Below are 21,706 nucleotides of genomic sequence, written 5' to 3'. Positions count from 1 at the left end.
TAAGGCCTCTGGAACAGTAGTCGGGCTGGGGCACAATCGGTCAAACTAATCATCAAGCGATGAAACTATTAGTTCTTGGGGCCCATTCGAGATACTTTTTAATTAAAATAAACGCCGTACAAATAGAAAATATATGCAGTGACAGTAGAACTTTACCGTGACACCGCTGTTAAACTAACTGTCAATGTCAAACATATACATTTTTGTACTAGGTTCATTTTATACGTTGCTTCTGTTAAGAGAATCTCGACTAGGCCCGATTAATATAAAACGTGTATCAATTCGTAAATATTTGGAAATGTTTTTTCATTTCAGATTTGTTACTGCTCATGTGATCAACCAAAGCGTAGAAAATTGTTTAGCTTAACTACATAACACTATTGATTATTTTCGCCAAAATTCGTGACTCATCGTGTCAAAGGAAATGCGATTTTCGAGTACTTTTAGAAGTATTAAATAGACACAAGTTTTATAAAGTAAAAAAGAATGGATATACACGGACAAGAACCTCTATATCTTCTTTTATTGAATTAACAGCACTAAGTTCAAATTGTAACCATAACATCTAAAATGGATCTATTATTAATATTGGTAGCAATCTCTATAAACACTATATTCATAAAACACTAATTTAGAAACTATCATACGGGCAGCCAAGCTAAGTGGCCGGCGACTTGACAGTCCAGCAATATAACAGGCCCGCAACTTTGACAGGCCGCCGATATAATAAGCCCACGGCTTAGACAGGCCGAGAAGGAAACGGAAAAAAAGGAAAACGAAAAATAAAAAATAAAAGGGTATTTGGATGTTTATTTACAACTCCCATAATAATGCGATTATTAATGAAAAAAAATTCTTAAGCATAACGAGCGCATTTAGCCCCTGTTCACCCACAAGTATGTTAATGGTTCACTACTTGTCTAAACACAAGCGCTTACAAACTACAGTCGAACATAAAATACCAAATACTCGATACAAACGTATCTCTGCGCTAGGCACACAACTTCGTCCGAATCTTCAAATTGACTATAAACCGATTAAATGGCGGTTAATTATTTAATATATTTCAAAGCTGGTGATCAGGGGCGGAGTAACATGTGTAATAATATAAATAAACCGTCATTTAGTCGGTTTAAAATCGGCCCAAACGCCAAGCAAATTCACTAACGCAAATTCTATAACTACAAAATCGGGCAAATCTACATGAAAAACGATAATATGTTATAGCGATCACAGTAAATATAACTAACAGTTATTCAAGCGAAAAAAAAAACAACCGAAAGTCTGCGATTTGTACATTCATCATTATATAAATATAACATGAGAACAGTCCAAACTAATTGTTAAAACCAGCGCACACCACTAGAGTCTAATGCAACTAACCGCTAACATATACATACATACATGGGGCATTGTATTGTAATGTTGTTGTCTCAATTTATACAAACAAAAATGAATTTATTGCAACGACCCAAAATGTACATTTCCAATTGACTAAATCACAGAATTGCAAATTTGCCCCATCGTTAGAAATCACTAAAAACGAAAGTAAAATTTATAAACATTCCATTTCTACACTTATAGAATTAGTTTGTTGTATTATGTGCTAATATTTAGCGATTGTGTGTAAATGAGGGTAGGTGAATATTTTGGAGATCATTTAATTAGCCTCAATGGAGGACAATCTCGCAAACTAAATATTATATAAAATAATGTTATGGGTGTCTTATTACTTATTATTATAATCACGAAAGAAATCGTTATATTTTGAACGAAATTAAAAAAACTGATTTTTATAATTATAATAATTAAAACAAAGGTAAGATTGAAGGAAAATGTGCATATATATATAGAAGAGGACTGCATTTTATTAAAGTATATTTCCCTTCTTATAAACCAATAAAAGTGAGATAGAAATCAAATCACATAACAGAAAACGCATGATGATATGTTAAATTTTTTTTTTTAGTTGTAGATCCAATATAAAATCAAAGAATCCATTACATTCTTATAATGAAATAGAAACAAAAATAATGAGTAACTTAGGCAGCAAAACTGATAAACCTGAACATATAAGAGATAAATGACGACCTACTGTTTCGGTCTGTAGATACCATTTTAATGTTTATTCTTCATATTAACATAATACTTAACCGCTACATAATAGAAATTAAAATTAATAGTTTAAACTCCCCCTTAACACGAGGTTAAAAATGATAAAACGTAGTAGGTGCTAAATAAAACCCAAATTGCTTAATAGTTAAGGAAATGGTTAAAATGTGGGTTTCCCGACCCATTATTTACTAACACGATATATTTAAAAGAAAGTAAAGCCCGTCTCGGCCGGAGCGCAATCGTCGTTGCGTCATCAAATAATAAACACCATGCAACTAAAAAACATATCAAATTACACTAACTAACAAATTATACACAAATTCATTTAAATCTAAATAGCTCTAGAAATCTGATATTTAAAATTCTTAAATAAACATTAATTTTATCTATAATATACGTCTACCGTCACCGACATGCGCTCGATATAAAATCTACACGAAAATCATATAAATAATGTTTACTTCCACTGCTATGGAACATACCGGACGTTAATACAAGCGAATCACTATAAATACGATAAAACGAAACCAATTAATTGACAGAAACCACCACAACAATAATGTATCGTAAGATTTTAATAAATCATTTAATTTGGTACAAACTAACACCTAGGATAAAACATTAGTAAATGCAACCTACTCTCTCCCGATCATAACTTTACAATATACATACTACACCTAACATCCTACGCGAATAACGGGCCGTACTCAGGATTATATTATAATATACAAGAACTTAAGCAAGGAACTAAACACAGGTGTCCTTGAGAACGGGACAACTGCTCGAAAAAGCTATGTCAAATTTTGATTCTTAAAAACAAAAATATAACAATTATAATGAACATACTCCCCTTAACTGCAACAGCTTAACTTTATCGCTGCACCTTTTTTCGAACAGCTGACAGGTCAATGAACTCGTTTAGTCGAAGCTGTTTTCTAGCAATTGTCCCATTTTCGCGAGTCGCCTGTATAACTCGCGTGCGCACACTAGTCATACATTTTGGGTTAAAAATTAGTAGTGTGATAAGTTAGTGAGTTCCCGCGGGTTCGCTCGTCTGCCCTTACCGGAGCGGTCGTTATCCAACCATAGCAGCCGCGCGCAGTAAGGACGGCGAACATGTGCGTTCAATTTACTTACATCTAAAAGCTTTATACCACTAAAGGCATTAACTTGAATAGTTTTAAAACAAATATAATATTGTCGTCATCGGCGAAGTCACATAATTCTCAATAATCACTTCATGTGAAATTATACAGAATAAAGCGTATTCATTGTTGATCACACATAAATTAATTAAACAATTCACAAGCCTTTCTCGGCTCTATACTAACATACAATTAACATATTTTAAGAAAACAAGACACAGAGTGAATATTTCACTCGGACAGTCTGTAGTCAAAGAAATTGACTTATAATATAAAAGCCATAAAAAGATCAATGAACAACTATTCTAAACATTACATTACTATGAAGACATTACTTTGTAAGCACTAATAACAGGACATCAACACTATTGCAAGTGCTATTATCTGTCTACATATCACACTAATGGTATCGGGACGGATGTCTGGTACTGTAATTCTTCGGTTCCTGAACTGATCGTAAATCCTGTTCTAGTCACTATTATCCAGTTATTCGCAGTAGAATCCCCTAGTGATCATCAGGCTTGCAACTGCGTCAAAGTTGGATCTTACAAATCATCAATTAGAGGTGAATATCCCGTTATTAATGTTCAAGACCGGTTGTGAGTTATTAGTTTGTAGTTGAAACACGTTCAGTGTAGTAGTACAGTAGCAGTGTCTCAGTCGGTGTACCACAGCTGGGGTGGGTGCTGGTGCAGCAGGTAGGTGGGCGAGTAGGGCTGCAGGTAGGGCGGCAGGCGCGCCCCGCTGGCGTGGTGGGCGGGGGGCGGGGCCCCCACGGCCCCTACTGCTCCCACGCCCCCTCTGAAAGCAACAGTAACGTTACGATATACTTTACACGATCTCGTGTTGTGGAAGTGGCATCACGATGATGAGTAGCAATAGCACCATGGTCAAAATAAAAATCACAAATTAAAAAAAATATAATTCGGTGTCTAGCTTCATAATAGATAGCTGAAATTAGATGCCTACTGTAATAATTTACAACATTATTGTAACGATACGCCAGTCTAGTCTGGTGTCTATTGTAATCGACATTAATGATACTATTATTGGTAGTAAGTACTCTTTATTATTATTAGATTTCTGACTGTTCACATTGACTACTTTGTAAAATACACGATTTTGTTTTATTTTTGATTAGATTAAAAACCCCACGAAAGACCAACTTTCTTCCAATTCACAATTTTACTTATAAATCGCTAGCGATTAACGTTTTGATGCAGTGTTATATCAGTCACGATACCTTTGCATAGATAAGCTACTCATACCATATTACTATGATACTCACGTGTGGTAGTGGTATGTGGGCACGTACAGAGGAGGCAGGTAACCGGGCGACATACCCCCCGTGGGAGACAGCACGCCGCCACTCGCGCTTCTGTAGTTTAAAAACATTTTTATTAAAAAAATAGTTTTATGCGTTGCAAATGGATAATACTAAAAAAATATAATATAATGGTAGATCTGATCAATTCTATATTCTGAGCGGAACCCGTCAAATTTAAAGGCCGCTGCCAACAGAGCTGCAATAGCCACAGGCATGGTACAGTCGGCTCGACAATATGTAGGTACTAACTTAAAAAATTAAATTAAATTTCTTATATAAGTTTTTCAGAATGTTTTAAAAATAGTAATATCGTCAGCATACTAGCTTTTAAAAAATAATCAGTCCCCTCAAACATACTTATTGTTTCGGGACTGCATGAAGTGAGGAACGTTGGTGTAGCATGCGTATTGCGAACACTTACTTGTAGTGTGCGTGCGGATGGTGGTGCCAACCGTGCTTGTGCGGGTTGACGCTCATGTTGGCGGCCATGTTGCCCACGCCGCTCACTCCGCTCACCCCGCTGACCCCGCCCACTCCGCTGACCCCGCCCACTCCGCTCATCCCGCCCACTCCGCTCACGCCGCTCGTCGGGATGTACTCGCGACAACCGCCGCTCTGTGGACATAAGCCGTGCTGATAGAGTAAATTAAATACGCTGCATTGTTCGACTAATCAAAAAGACCATTTATCATAGTGACTTATCTAGATTTTAGAGTCAGAAATATAGACGTCAGGCAAAAAAAAAACTTACAGACATCCTATTACGAATCGACCAATTGAGATTGACTAAACATGGCTCCGTTGTCAGCAAGAAAAATGGATGGGCATAGGAGCAGAGGTCGAAAAGTGAGAAGATGGAAAGACTAGCTGAGAATGACCTTAAAGGGAGCACAACCCTTTAAGGTCATTCACTGCAAGTTCTAGCTCATCCAGGGTTCAGATACACTTTGGGACGTTCTCCAAATTACTCCTGAGTATGTCTTTGTAGACATTCTAGTTTGTTTTCTTTGGATCTCTGAATGTGGTTTTCAAGGCAAGCCAAGAAGTCAAATGCTATATGTCGGTGATCCGATTACGAAATTTCATCACTGACTCGCCAGTTCGATAGAGTTAAGAGTGACATCCCTACCCAAATTAGCTTTAGGTGCAATGCCACCTCAGCACTTTAAGTAGAACATTAGAGTGGGGAATATTTAGTTGTAAGCATTAAAATAAGTATATATATATTGTAATTAGTTAGTAGATAGATTATGGTATAATAGACTTGCGATGTAATTTTTGAAATAAATATATTTTTTTTTATAAACCTTGGCTCAACAACTTAATTGGCGCAGCCGGTAGGATCCCTGTAATTGTGAAAAATTTTTTGTGTTGAAATCAAACTCTTTCAACACGAATTTTTTTTATAAAGTACGTTTAAACGGGGACCTTAAGGCTAAGAGTGGCGGCAGATAGAAAACAGTGGAAATAGTTGGAGGAGGCCTATGCTACGAGACATATAAATATAGCAACCCAAATATTAATATGTTCAACATGTGTGTAAGTTCGGAATAAAATGCTTAATATTACTAGGCAAATGTCGAGGTTTTGGTTTCTTAGCCCTGAATCTGTAGCTTTTAGTTGACACGCTGACAGCGGCCATCACACCCTACTTTTGAATATCTTCGCAGATGTGCCCTAGCCTTTTTACCACGACTATTATTGGATTTATGCTTACAAAAACAATATCGAAGTCAATATCATTATGTCTTACAGAAAGTCAGTATCCGTCTGATTCCATTCGGTAACCTTTTCATTCGAAACTAAAATTATTATAAATACAAAATAAATCAAAACATATTTGGCAGGCTATTTATAATAGGGGTTAAAGTATTGAAATTGTCGTTTGATTGTAATAGGTTCTTCGAATTGACATAGAACCTTCATGGTTTGAGATATGTAGTTCTTTTCAAAAATATGGAGGAGGCAGTACAAAATGCTTGCAACACAGTTTGTTGAATCTAGATCTCCACAGTTCTATCGCAAATGCATAAATGACCATCCTATTAGAAGGCAGCAATGTATAGATAATAATTGTAATTATTTTGATTAAACAGATACCTATGTTAAATTAAAAAAAAAATACAAATTCCACAACGGCGCCTATTTCGGTCTGAAGGGCGCCGTAGCTAGTGAAATTACTGGGCAAATGAGGCTTAACATCTTATATCTCAAGGTGACGAGCGCAATTGTAGTGCCGCTCAAAAGTTTTTGGGTTTTCTTAAGAATCCTGCGCGGCACTGCATTGTAATCGGCATGGCGTATCAATTACCATCAGCTGAACGTCCTGCTCGTCTCGTCCCTTATTACCATAAAAAAAAACAGTACAATTCGGCAATTTCATACTTTAACCCCTAATATTTCAGAAAATAAATTAAGATCCGAGAACGACAAAAGGGAAGTCGAATATGAAGAAAGCTGATGCACTAGTTTTTCTAACGGTTTATAAATAATACTAAATGAAAACAACTTTTCTGGAGGCAAAATCACTAAATTCTTATTGAGATATATATGTAATACATACACTGTCCCGCTTGTTGTGTTGCGGCGGCACGTACTGGTTGCACTGGTACTCGTTGCTCTGTCGCACGTTACCGCCATTCTGGAAGCATCGATACTATAATTTTTTATATATTTGAGTCACGTGACTAGCATAAGCTAGCTACAGTAAAAATAATAACCCAATATTCCAGTTAAAGCTGTAGTATGGCATGGAGCTTGAATGACATCGGTATAAACGCTCTTCAAACCAGAACACAAAAGGAAAGGCAGGAAAAATCATCGCCATCATAGAGATAGATACGTTTATTACTAGCATATTTTACGTACATAAGTACTAATTTAAGTTCTCCCTTCTCACAGACTGAGATCCGGACACATACCTTTGAATAAGTTTATATTATTGATGAAAATTGCGGAGTCACCTCTATGTGATTCATGTAGAACAATTGAGGATGTTGAGCACTTATTAAATGAATGTGTCCGATTTCACTTGTAGGACTTATGGGTTTGAACAGATTTGATACGGGCATGTTTGTAAATATACTATGCCCGTCCTGCATCTAACGATGCCTTATGTCTGTTTGAATCCATAAGTCTTATTTGTTGAACACTATAGATATGACTTTCTTTTCCTTTTATTAACTTTTTTTTAGTTTGTTAAGTTAAGAATTTTGTTTTTCTTTTGTTTTTTTAATGTACTTAGATTATAATGAAGCTGACACGTACATAGGTATAAAAGCTAAATAAAGGTATAAACCTAAATCAATAAAGAAAAAAAAAAGTTCTCTCTTGGTTTTTACGAGACGTGACCTGGACTTTCATCATTAATCGATACAGTCCAAATCTGATCGTGAAATAAACACCTAATTCAGCATTCCCCAATATTTTTTGCAGTATAGTACCTACATCCAACATATAATAGTAAGACAGCAAATATTTCAAGTGAGCTTTTGTGGTGCAACTGTCACTTTCGCTTGCAATCCGTTGTGTTCATATACTACCAATCTCGTCATTACTAGTTGGATCCTGCAGTGAGGAAACTTAATATTCTTTGGAGTTCCACAACTTACCAAGGTTCTGGCATGAACAATGGACTAGGGCTAAAGTACTATTTATACCTAAGGCAGGCAGAAAGGACTACTCCCTGCCAAGCTCCTTCAGACCCATAAGCCTTACCTCCTTTCTCCTGAAGGTTATTGAGAAAGTCTTGGACAGACACATAAGAGAGGATGCTCTAAGCCTAAAGCCCATTCATAGTTCTCAACACGCCTACTGTAGAGGCAGGTCTACAGAAACGGCCCTTCTACAACTTGTGGATAGAGTCGAGAAGGCGTTACAAGACAAACAGATTGCACTCTGTGCGTTTCTAGACATTGAGGGCGCCTTTGACAATACCCCGACAGACACGCTAGTGAAGGGACTAATTAACAAAAATGTAGACTCCACCACTGTCAAATGGGTAAGGTCAATGCTCTCAAATCGCAAAGCTCTAATCTCCCTCCATGGGACATCACTGGAGCTATACACTACGCGAGGTTGCCCACAAGGTGGCGTTCTTTCGCCACTTCTATGGACACTAGCAGTAGACGAACTACTTAGTAAGCTGGCAGAACTCAGGATTGATGCACTAGGATACGCAGACGACCTAGTTATTATCGTCAGAGGTTTCTGCCAAAGCCTACTAAGCTCTATATTGCATAAGGCGCTAAACACCATCTCACAGTGGTGTACAGCCAACAAACTGTCAGTCAACGCAGGGAAGACTGTTATTGTGCCATTCACGAGGAAACGGACACTTAACAAACTGAAGTCTCCCACCTTGAACGGCTCTACTTTGGAATTCTCAGCTGAGGTTAAGTATCTGGGAGTCGCATTCGACCAGAAACTCACATGGAATTCTCACATCGACAAAGCCGTGAAAAAGGCTAAAACAACCTTGGGTGTATGTCGACGTCTGGTAGGGAGACATTGGGGAATGCGCCCCAAGATCCTCCTATGGCTATTCAAAGCAATTGTGAGACCAACAATCACATACGCCTCCATTGTGTGGTGGAACAAAGTCAACCAGAAAACAACTGCAGACAGACTAAATAGCCTGCAGAGGCTTGCCTGTATGTTGGTAAGCGGGGCCATGACGTCTACTCCTGGTGCGGCCATTGAAGCAATGCTAAACCTACCGCCTCTTCCACTGTTCATACAGCAAGAGGCAAAGGCAAGCATGCTGAGGGCAATCGCCCAGGGGGGTTCATGTAACTGGATGTCGCAAACGCTTAGGACCTTAGAGGACTCAGTTCTGCGAGACCACATATAAGGCATGTTACCTGATCAGATGATTCCACAATTAATCTCTGTTAAACGCTATATCGTGGAACTACCTTCCAGGGACAACTGGATGAACAACAAAGTCACGTGGAAGGACGGGAGCCTCATGTGGTTCACCGATGGGTCCAAAATGGAAAATGAAGTCGGCTGTGGGGTCTATGGAGAACGCCCCAGGTTTAAATCCAGCACAAACTTGGGAAGCTTTACCTCCATATTTCAAGCAGAGGTGTACGCCATCCTGGAATGCGCGGAAACCAATATCCAAAAAGGCTACTTCAATCATAACATATACATTCACTCTGATAGTCAGGCAGCATTGTTGGCTTTAGACGCTGACTTGACATCGTCTAAGTTAGTCAATAATTGCGTTGAATGCCTGAATTCATTAGGCATGAAAAACAGAGTGATTCTCAGATGGGTCCCAGGGCATGCCGGAATCATAGGCAATGAAATGGCCGATGAGCTCCCAAGAGCTGGGGCTAAAGCAGTCCGATATGGTCCGGAACCCATTTGTGGACTGCCCAAGAGCGCCATCCGACACACCCTGAGTAACCAATGTAAACAAGAAGCACTTAAACGCTGGAACAACTCTTCAGGTTTAAACCACTCTAAAGCACTGATAAGGGCATTCAACAGTAGCTATGCGAATGAAGCCCTATCATTGAACAGGAAAAATCTATGCATACTCACTAGGATGCTAACCGGGCACTGTCGCCTAAACAAGCACCTCAGTGTGGTCGGCATCAGAAGCGACAAAGCTTGCAGGTTCTGCCTTGAGGATGCTGAAACACCTATTCATCTACTCTGCGACTGCGGCCCACTAATGCATAAGCGTAACACAATCTTTGGTAACTACTTCGTACCACCAGATAGTGTTTGCAACACTCGCGTCAGGGAACTACTGCGGTTCGTAAAGGCGGCAGGGCTTGACGATGAGCTTTAGTATGAGTGGCGAACACAATAGTCCAATTCTGGACGCGGTGTTACTAGGAACCTTTTAGGACCAGGAAATAGCCACCCTCTTCAAATAATAATAATAATAATAAGGTTCTGGCATGGTGTAATAATATACTCCGCCTAGTATTTTTCTTTCCATGACAGCTGGGTCACGTGATTGGTCTAAGAATACGTCATCAGTTGCGATGCTGTTCTCAAACTATTTTCGAGTGAAACAACGCTATCGAGTTGACTGACACTAGTTCTCAATGCGATGTCTTGCCACTGCCGATTGATTTATCCGAGCAAAATATGTTTTATAATAATAAAGCAATTATGAACTACTAAATAAACTAATAAAATAATTAATTTAAATCTAAATAGATAAATTAAACGAGTTACTAACGAATTTATTTTATTTTCAGTAACTTAATGGAAGGTGCCTAAATTTACTGACAAGGATAATCAATGGTGTCTTATCATGACGTAGTCTTAACCCATCGTGGGAAGAGCATACCAGACGGAGTATATTATTACACCATGGGTTCTGACAGGATCCCATAGGTGGTGCAACGATTTGATTAGGTCACGCAAGGCCTCGCTGAGTACAAGAGGCGCAATACCGGTTATTGGCGCAATCTTTGGGGTAGCTTTTGGAGTGATATTGTGATGATATTTGAGTGAAACTTACGTAGTGTTGTTGGTGATCATGATGCGGTTCATGCTTGGCCTGCGCGTCTTGTTGAGCGAGCGCAAGTAACCGCTTCTTCTGGCTCTGTGGCGTCGCCTGCGCAGCCGCGGTCTGTCGCTGCTGCTGCTGTTGTTGTTGTTGTTGTTGATGGGCTTGTTGCTGTTGTTGCTGATGCTGTTGCTGTTGTTGCTGCTGCTGCTGTTGTTGCTGCTGCTGCTGGTGAGCTTGATGCTGTTGAGTCTGCTGCTGTTGCTGAGAATTTTCATTTATTATTAATATTATTAATTATCAATTTAATTCTGTTCTGTCATATATATATTATATGTAGTCATCATCTCATAAGGGATGTAATTTCCAAGAGGTCAGATCAATACAAAGAATAAGAGAAGTTGCATAGAAGGGTTAATGCGAAAAGATGAAGCAATAACAATTATATCAGAACATTCAAGTAAATATTTCAGGTTTCACAGAAGCGAATCACTGTGAAATTGTTGCATGGAATCTTAAAATATCTTTAGGTTAATGGTATAACTACGTAAGGCAAAGCATATAGTTATAATATGACCCGATCGCTTTGAAAATGCGATCATCCTCAACATCATCAGGATGTGTTAAGTTATTCTAACTTTTTGCCACGTTAAACTGCGAAAGGATCTTAAATACGCGGTGTTGTCAGCCCGATACGACAAAAGTATCCTCCAAAAAAGGACGGAAAGCTTCCTAAAAGACCAGACGCTTTCTTGTGATCCCTTCTGTATTCCAAGAGTGTTGGTGGCTATAATAATATATTGTCCGTGCGCTTTGCTCCGTTTATTCCATAAAAGGTAAGGTGGTTTGCTGTGCAGTATATATATAACAGTACATATCTAGTCCTAAACAATTTGTTATGTTTTAAAGTGATCACCCTCACTTCTGGGATTAATTACACAAAAAAAAATTTGAAAATAAAATTTATGAACGATGCGGGACTGGAATCCCCGACCTCCCGCGTTTCGTGCGAGCGCTCTTCCAACTGAGCCAATCGTTCGAGTGACGTATCGTCAAAAAATTTTGTATGCTTTGTTCAACTTTCAGGTTGAGGCTTCCTCTACAGGATCTACTTTTCAGTTGATAACCTACTCAACCCAAATATTTGCATATTAGGAACTTGTCTTGAGATGTCGCTCTTGCAAATCTAAACAATTTGTTAACATTTGAAGTGATAACTAAAAATATATCTACATACCAGTAGGAGGCTCCTTTGCACAGGATACCGGCTAGATTATGGGTACCACAACGGCGCCTATTTCTGCCGTGAAGCAGTAATGTGTTAGCATTACTGTCTTTCGGTCTGAAGGACGCCGTAGCTAGTGAAATTCTGGGCAAATGAGACCTAACGTCTTATGTCTCAAGGTGATGAGCGCAGTTTTAGTGCTACTCAGAATTTTGGAGTCTTTCAAGAATCGGCACTGCATTGTGATGGGCAGGGCGCATCAATTACCATCAGCAGAAAATCCTGCTCGTCTCGTCTCTTATTTTCATAAAAAAATATAGTCCTACAACATGGAAGATGATTGCATGAATACAAACGTTGTGCGGGTGAAGGTGATGGCACGACTGGTGCGGCTCGTGTTTGACGTGTCGCTCGTCTCGCTCGCGCACCGCGCTGCAGATGACGCCGCCGCTCACGTTGGCGGGCACGGTGCTGCCCATGTTGCTGCCCATGTTGCTGCTCATGGTGCTGCCCATGTTGCTGCTCATGGTGCTGCCCATGTTGTTGCCCATGTTGCCGACCACACGCTGCTCCATGTTGCCGCTCGGCGCGTTGCTCACGGCCAAGCACTCGCCGCTTCCTAATACATTTAATATTATGTTATTATACCGCGAAATTTGGTTGTAATTTGACATTATAATATCATTAATACACAATCACTGTCTGTCAGTCATTCAGATAATAAGTAGTCCCGTAACAATAAATAAAGTACTTTCAAGATGTTAAAACGAGTGTATTTATAAAAAAATTTAGTTAAATATTTAGCGCGGCTCGTCGTCGTCGGAGTCGGAGATGGTGATGACGGACACGGCACGCGCGGGCGACGGCGTGTCGCGGATAGTGATGGTGTCTGTTGTATGACGTCACCTGTGTTGTATGACGTCACCTGTGTTGTCCCGCGGGCGAGGCCGCTGCTCGTCGTCGTCGGAGTCGGAGATGGTGATGACGGACACGGCACGCGCGGGCGACGGCGTGTCGCGGATCGTGATGGTGTCTGTTGTATGACGTCACCTGTGTTGTCCCGCGGGCGAGGCCGCTGCTCGTCGTCGTCGGAGTCGGAGATGGTGATGACGGACACGGCACGCGCGGGCGACGGCGTGTCGCGGATCGTGATGGTGTCTGTTGTATGACGTCACCTGTGTTGTATGACGTCACCTGTGTTGTATGACGTCACCTGTGTTGTATGACGTCACCTGTGTTGTCCCGCGGGCGAGGCCGCTGCTCGTCGTCGTCGGAGTCGGAGATGGTGATGACGGACACGGCACGCGCGGGCGACGGCGTGTCGCGGATCGTGATGGTGTCTGTTGTATGACGTCACCTGTGTTGTCCCGCGGGCGAGGCCGCTGCTCGTCGTCGTCGGAGTCGGAGATGGTGATGACGGACACGGCACGCGCGGGCGACGGCGTGTCGCGGATCGTGATGGTGTCTGTTGTATGACGTCACCTGTGTTGTCCCGCGGGCGAGGCCGCTGCTCGTCGTCGTCGGAGTCGGAGATGGTGATGACGGACACGGCACGCGCGGGCGACGGCGTGTCGCGGATCGTGATGGTGTCTGTTGTATGACGTCACCTGTGTTGTATGACGTCACCTGTGTTGTATGACGTCACCTGTGTTGTATGACGTCACCTGTGTTGTCCCGCGGGCGAGGCCGCTGCTCGTCGTCGTCGGAGTCGGAGATGGTGATGACGGACACGGCACGCGCGGGCGACGGCGTGTCGCGGATCGTGATGGTGTCTGTTGTATGACGTCACCTGTGTTGTCCCGCGGGCGAGGCCGCTGCTCGTCGTCGTCGGAGTCGGAGATGGTGATGACGGACACGGCACGCGCGGGCGACGGCGTGTCGCGGATCGTGATGGTGTCTGTTGTATGACGTCACCTGTGTTGTCCCGCGGGCGAGGCCGCTGCTCGTCGTCGTCGGAGTCGGAGATGGTGATGACGGACACGGCACGCGCGGGCGACGGCGTGTCGCGGATCGTGATGGTGTCTGTTGTATGACGTCACCTGTGTTGTATGACGTCACCTGTGTTGTATGACGTCACCTGTGTTGTATGACGTCACCTGTGTTGTCCCGCGGGCGAGGCCGCTGCTCGTCGTCGTCGGAGTCGGAGATGGTGATGACGGACACGGCACGCGCGGGCGACGGCGTGTCGCGGATCGTGATGGTGTCTGTTGTATGACGTCACCTGTGTTGTCCCGCGGGCGAGGCCGCTGCTCGTCGTCGTCGGAGTCGGAGATGGTGATGACGGACACGGCACGCGCGGGCGACGGCGTGTCGCGGATCGTGATGGTGTCTGTTGTATGACGTCACCTGTGTTGTATGACGTCACCTGTGTTGTATGACGTCACCTGTGTTGTATGACGTCACCTGTGTTGTCCCGCGGGCGAGGCCGCTGCTCGTCGTCGTCGGAGTCGGAGATGGTGATGACGGACACGGCACGCGCGGGCGACGGCGTGTCGCGGATCGTGATGGTGTCTGTTGTATGACGTCACCTGTGTTGTCCCGCGGGCGAGGCCGCTGCTCGTCGTCGTCGGAGTCGGAGATGGTGATGACGGACACGGCACGCGCGGGCGACGGCGTGTCGCGGATCGTGATGGTGTCTGTTGTATGACGTCACCTGTGTTGTATGACGTCACCTGTGTTGTATGACGTCACCTGTGTTGTATGACGTCACCTGTGTTGTCCCGCGGGCGAGGCCGCTGCTCGTCGTCGTCGGAGTCGGAGATGGTGATGACGGACACGGCACGCGCGGGCGACGGCGTGTCGCGGATCGTGATGGTGTCTGTTGTATGACGTCACCTGTGTTGTCCCGCGGGCGAGGCCGCTGCTCGTCGTCGTCGGAGTCGGAGATGGTGATGACGGACACGGCACGCGCGGGCGACGGCGTGTCGCGGATCGTGATGGTGTCTGTTGTATGACGTCACCTGTGTTGTCCCGCGGGCGAGGCCGCTGCTCGTCGTCGTCGGAGTCGGAGATGGTGATGACGGACACGGCACGCGCGGGCGACGGCGTGTCGCGGATCGTGATGGTGTCTGTTGTATGACGTCACCTGTGTTGTATGACGTCACCTGTGTTGTATGACGTCACCTGTGTTGTATGACGTCACCTGTGTTGTCCCGCGGGCGAGGCCGCTGCTCGTCGTCGTCGGAGTCGGAGATGGTGATGACGGACACGGCACGCGCGGGCGACGGCGTGTCGCGGATCGTGATGGTGTCTGTTGTATGACGTCACCTGTGTTGTCCCGCGGGCGAGGCCGCTGCTCGTCGTCGTCGGAGTCGGAGATGGTGATGACGGACACGGCACGCGCGGGCGACGGCGTGTCGCGGATCGTGATGGTGTCTGTTGTATGACGTCACCTGTGTTGTATGACGTCACCTGTGTTGTCCCGCGGGCGAGGCCGCTGCTCGTCGTCGTCGGAGTCGGAGATGGTGATGACGGACACGGCACGCGCGGGCGACGGCGTGTCGCGGATCGTGATGGTGTCTGTTGTATGACGTCACCTGTGTTGTCCCGCGGGCGAGGCCGCTGCTCGTCGTCGTCGGAGTCGGAGATGGTGATGACGGACACGGCACGCGCGGGCGACGGCGTGTCGCGGATCGTGATGGTGTCTGTTGTATGACGTCACCTGTGTTGTCCCGCGGGCGAGGCCGCTGCTCGTCGTCGTCGGAGTCGGAGATGGTGATGACGGACACGGCACGCGCGGGCGACGGCGTGTCGCGGATCGTGATGGTGTCTGTTGTATGACGTCACCTGTGTTGTATGACGTCACCTGTGTTGTATGACGTCACCTGTGTTGTATGACGTCACCTGTGTTGTCCCGCGGGCGAGGCCGCTGCTCGTCGTCGTCGGAGTCGGAGATGGTGATGACGGACACGGCACGCGCGGGCGACGGCGTGTCGCGGATCGTGATGGTGTCTGTTGTATGACGTCACCTGTGTTGTCCCGCGGGCGAGGCCGCTGCTCGTCGTCGTCGGAGTCGGAGATGGTGATGACGGACACGGCACGCGCGGGCGACGGCGTGTCGCGGATCGTGATGGTGTCTGTTGTATGACGTCACCTGTGTTGTATGACGTCACCTGTGTTGTATGACGTCACCTGTGTTGTATGACGTCACCTGTGTTGTCCCGCGGGCGAGGCCGCTGCTCGTCGTCGTCGGAGTCGGAGATGGTGATGACGGACACGGCACGCGCGGGCGACGGCGTGTCGCGGATCGTGATGGTGTCTGTTGTATGACGTCACCTGTGTTGTCCCGCGGGCGAGGCCGCTGCTCGTCGTCGTCGGAGTCGGAGATGGTGATGACGGACACGGCACGCGCGGGCGACGGCGTGTCGCGGATCGTGATGGTGTCTGTTGTATGACGTCACCTGTGTTGTCCCGCGGGCGAGGCCGCTGCTCGTCGTCGTCGGAGTCGGAGATGGTGATGACGGACACGGCACGCGCGGGCGACGGCGTGTCGCGGATCGTGATGGTGTCTGTTGTATGACGTCACCTGTGTTGTCCCGCGGGCGAGGCCGCTGCTCGTCGTCGTCGGAGTCGGAGATGGTGATGACGGACACGGCACGCGCGGGCGACGGCGTGTCGCGGATCGTGATGGTGTCTGTTGTATGACGTCACCTGTGTTGTATGACGTCACCTGTGTTGTATGACGTCACCTGTGTTGTATGACGTCACCTGTGTTGTCCCGCGGGCGAGGCCGCTGCTCGTCGTCGTCGGAGTCGGAGATGGTGATGACGGACACGGCACGCGCGGGCGACGGCGTGTCGCGGATCGTGATGGTGTCTGTTGTATGACGTCACCTGTGTTGTCCCGCGGGCGAGGCCGCTGCTCGTCGTCGTCGGAGTCGGAGATGGTGATGACGGACACGGCACGCGCGGGCGACGGCGTGTCGCGGATCGTGATGGTGTCTGTTGTATGACGTCACCTGTGTTGTATGACGTCACCTGTGTTGTATGACGTCACCTGTGTTGTATGACGTCACCTGTGTTGTCCCGCGGGCGAGGCCGCTGCTCGTCGTCGTCGGAGTCGGAGATGGTGATGACGGACACGGCACGCGCGGGCGACGGCGTGTCGCGGATCGTGATGGTGTCTGTTGTATGACGTCACCTGTGTTGTCCCGCGGGCGAGGCCGCTGCTCGTCGTCGTCGGAGTCGGAGATGGTGATGACGGACACGGCACGCGCGGGCGACGGCGTGTCGCGGATCGTGATGGTGTCTGTTGTATGACGTCACCTGTGTTGTCCCGCGGGCGAGGCCGCTGCTCGTCGTCGTCGGAGTCGGAGATGGTGATGACGGACACGGCACGCGCGGGCGACGGCGTGTCGCGGATCGTGATGGTGTCTGTTGTATGACGTCACCTGTGTTGTCCCGCGGGCGAGGCCGCTGCTCGTCGTCGTCGGAGTCGGAGATGGTGATGACGGACACGGCACGCGCGGGCGACGGCGTGTCGCGGATCGTGATGGTGTCTGTTGTATGACGTCACCTGTGTTGTATGACGTCACCTGTGTTGTATGACGTCACCTGTGTTGTATGACGTCACCTGTGTTGTCCCGCGGGCGAGGCCGCTGCTCGTCGTCGTCGGAGTCGGAGATGGTGATGACGGACACGGCACGCGCGGGCGACGGCGTGTCGCGGATCGTGATGGTGTCTGTTGTATGACGTCACCTGTGTTGTCCCGCGGGCGAGGCCGCTGCTCGTCGTCGTCGGAGTCGGAGATGGTGATGACGGACACGGCACGCGCGGGCGACGGCGTGTCGCGGATCGTGATGGTGTCTGTTGTATGACGTCACCTGTGTTGTCCCGCGGGCGAGGCCGCTGCTCGTCGTCGTCGGAGTCGGAGATGGTGATGACGGACACGGCACGCGCGGGCGACGGCGTGTCGCGGATCGTGATGGTGTCTGTTGTATGACGTCACCTGTGTTGTCCCGCGGGCGAGGCCGCTGCTCGTCGTCGTCGGAGTCGGAGATGGTGATGACGGACACGGCACGCGCGGGCGACGGCGTGTCGCGGATCGTGATGGTGTCTGTTGTATGACGTCACCTGTGTTGTATGACGTCACCTGTGTTGTATGACGTCACCTGTGTTGTATGACGTCACCTGTGTTGTCCCGCGGGCGAGGCCGCTGCTCGTCGTCGTCGGAGTCGGAGATGGTGATGACGGACACGGCACGCGCGGGCGACGGCGTGTCGCGGATCGTGATGGTGTCTGTTGTATGACGTCACCTGTGTTGTCCCGCGGGCGAGGCCGCTGCTCGTCGTCGTCGGAGTCGGAGATGGTGATGACGGACACGGCACGCGCGGGCGACGGCGTGTCGCGGATCGTGATGGTGTCTGTTGTATGACGTCACCTGTGTTGTATGACGTCACCTGTGTTGTATGACGTCACCTGTGTTGTATGACGTCACCTGTGTTGTCCCGCGGGCGAGGCCGCTGCTCGTCGTCGTCGGAGTCGGAGATGGTGATGACGGACACGGCACGCGCGGGCGACGGCGTGTCGCGGATCGTGATGGTGTCTGTTGTATGACGTCACCTGTGTTGTCCCGCGGGCGAGGCCGCTGCTCGTCGTCGTCGGAGTCGGAGATGGTGATGACGGACACGGCACGCGCGGGCGACGGCGTGTCGCGGATCGTGATGGTGTCTGTTGTATGACGTCACCTGTGTTGTCCCGCGGGCGAGGCCGCTGCTCGTCGTCGTCGGAGTCGGAGATGGTGATGACGGACACGGCACGCGCGGGCGACGGCGTGTCGCGGATCGTGATGGTGTCTGTTGTATGACGTCACCTGTGTTGTATGACGTCACCTGTGTTGTCCCGCGGGCGAGGCCGCTGCTCGTCGTCGTCGGAGTCGGAGATGGTGATGACGGACACGGCACGCGCGGGCGACGGCGTGTCGCGGATCGTGATGGTGTCTGTTGTATGACGTCACCTGTGTTGTATGACGTCACCTGTGTTGTATGACGTCACCTGTGTTGTATGACGTCACCTGTGTTGTCCCGCGGGCGAGGCCGCTGCTCGTCGTCGTCGGAGTCGGAGATGGTGATGACGGACACGGCACGCGCGGGCGACGGCGTGTCGCGGATCGTGATGGTGTCTGTTGTATGACGTCACCTGTGTTGTCCCGCGGGCGAGGCCGCTGCTCGTCGTCGTCGGAGTCGGAGATGGTGATGACGGACACGGCACGCGCGGGCGACGGCGTGTCGCGGATCGTGATGGTGTCTGTTGTATGACGTCACCTGTGTTGTCCCGCGGGCGAGGCCGCTGCTCGTCGTCGTCGGAGTCGGAGATGGTGATGACGGACACGGCACGCGCGGGCGACGGCGTGTCGCGGATCGTGATGGTGTCTGTTGTATGACGTCACCTGTGTTGTATGACGTCACCTGTGTTGTCCCGCGGGCGAGGCCGCTGCTCGTCGTCGTCGGAGTCGGAGATGGTGATGACGGACACGGCACGCGCGGGCGACGGCGTGTCGCGGATCGTGATGGTGTCTGTTGTATGACGTCACCTGTGTTGTCCCGCGGGCGAGGCCGCTGCTCGTCGTCGTCGGAGTCGGAGATGGTGATGACGGACACGGCACGCGCGGGCGACGGCGTGTCGCGGATCGTGATGGTGTCTGTTGTATGACGTCACCTGTGTTGTATGACGTCACCTGTGTTGTCCCGCGGGCGAGGCCGCTGCTCGTCGTCGTCGGAGTCGGAGATGGTGATGACGGACACGGCACGCGCGGGCGACGGCGTGTCGCGGATCGTGATGGTGTGCGCACCCGCGGGGCCCGGCGCCACCTGGGGCACCACGGGGCCCTCCCAGCCCACGGTGCTGCGGATGCTGTCGGTACACATACATAAGACATATTAAAAAATGTGCGTTTAGCAGAGTACACAGCTAAGAAATGAAACTTCGTTATGACATATCATTTTTCTACTATGTACAACTTCACAGAAATTGGCTTGATAAGGCGTCAGAAAAAAAACAGGTTACACACATTAACGTTGTGCATTTTTTTAATATTTTGGAAATGGGTTACCTGACCAGGGAATAATTTTGCACGAACTGCTATTTTTAACATATTCATTTATTGTACACAAAAATGACAATTTATATAATATTAGAAATACTTGTCTTACGAATTTTCAATCAGATCACGTGTCCCGACTAGTTTAACACTTTATACCCATCCCAAGAAAAGTACTCAACGCCGCTAAAAATTTTTTCCAAATAAAAAATATATTATACTTTACTGATACTTCATACTGATCTTTGATAAGAAAATAAACAACATGGCAATCTTATAGCAATGTCGTGACGACATTGCTATAAGATTTCTCTCATACATCGATAAAGAAGTTTCAGTTCAAAGTATAATTTTAGTAACTACTAAATCAAAGATGGATCTCCGGTCGACATAATATTATGTTTTGCATATTATGTCAACCGGAGGGCCCAAACGGGCAAGAGGCACGCGGGATGGGGAGTGGTGAGGCAGCCGCCCAAGAACATCCGCAAATTCAGGTGTCAAGAGATGCGTTGCCGGCCTTTAAGGTGGGAGTATGCTCTTTTATTGAAGGTCCTTAAGTCGTATCGGTTCGGGAAAACAGCAGCCGGTAATTGATTTCACAAAATGGCTGTGCGAGGCAAGAAATTTCTAGCAAAACGCCCTGTTGAGGAATTCTATACACTTCAACGTGATGCGGCTGGCATTTAGCATTTTCACGTAATGACATATATAGATATGTTACAAAATAATATACATTATAACAGGAAATATCTTTTCAGTCCACTGTCATAAATACTAAAAGACTAAATAAACAAAGTAACATACGTATGGTCCTGTTGTTGGTGTCGCCTCGAAGGAGGTGTGCCTTCCTTCACACGTTTCTTCACCGGCGACAGCTGTGTCGTCTCCTTCTTGCCACCATTGCTCGCCATACTGCAATGTTAACACGATCGTTGTTGAGGTTTATCAAGGTTTATTCACATGGAAATAATACACACACAAGAAAGAAACTAATAAGGCGCAGTAGAAAAAGAATTGTCAGTACATTAAGAGATTTAAAATCGTGCAAAGTATGAATAATTTTTAATAAATTTTGATACTTTTAGCAGTCGTAATCTTAGCAGTCTGAACATACAGCTTTATAGGGGGATTTTATTGGGAATATAAATAAATAGGTACCTATATTGAGTAGGTATTGCATAGTAATATCTTTTTTAAGTTGCTGGGTTTTAAATTACTTTTGCATAAAAAGTTTTAAAACTATTTTCGATTTTTTTTTAAATAATCATAGTTTAGGTAGGTAAGTTAAACCTATGTTGCAGTAGATTATGCCCTGTCAGGATAGAGGCTTTGCTAATTAAATATATAAACCTCTGGCGAATCAAACGCGAAGGAGT

The 21,706-nt window shown here is 46.8% G+C and overlaps 1 protein-coding gene across 3 annotated transcripts in view; it reads right to left on the bottom strand.

Moving 5' to 3' along the window:
• Positions 1–790: 790 nt before the first annotated feature.
• The window catches only part of LOC126978086 (uncharacterized), a 188,812-nt gene continuing 167,896 nt past the window's right edge, over positions 791–21,706 (bottom strand). For 2 of the 3 annotated variants that reach the window (XM_050826802.1, XM_050826803.1), the window contains exons 17-24: positions 21,135–21,242; positions 19,965–20,140; positions 12,647–12,909; positions 11,078–11,329; positions 7,151–7,243; positions 5,009–5,202; positions 4,549–4,638; positions 791–4,061 (exon numbers count right to left, since the gene is read on the bottom strand). In XM_050826802.1, the coding sequence (XP_050682759.1) occupies positions 3,917–4,061; positions 4,549–4,638; positions 5,009–5,202; positions 7,151–7,243; positions 11,078–11,329; positions 12,647–12,909; positions 19,965–20,140; positions 21,135–21,242 (1,321 nt within the window). In that variant the 3' untranslated portion in view covers positions 791–3,916. The remainder of the gene's footprint in view (positions 4,062–4,548; positions 4,639–5,008; positions 5,203–7,150; positions 7,244–11,077; positions 11,330–12,646; positions 12,910–19,964; positions 20,141–21,134; positions 21,243–21,706) is intronic. The other variant, XM_050826804.1, reaches the window with a different exon arrangement.

The sequence above is a fragment of the Leptidea sinapis genome, chromosome 47 (assembly GCF_905404315.1).
Source record: "Leptidea sinapis chromosome 47, ilLepSina1.1, whole genome shotgun sequence".
Taxonomy (NCBI): Eukaryota; Metazoa; Arthropoda; class Insecta; order Lepidoptera; family Pieridae; genus Leptidea; species Leptidea sinapis.
This window is presented reverse-complemented; position numbering and strand designations above follow the sequence as displayed.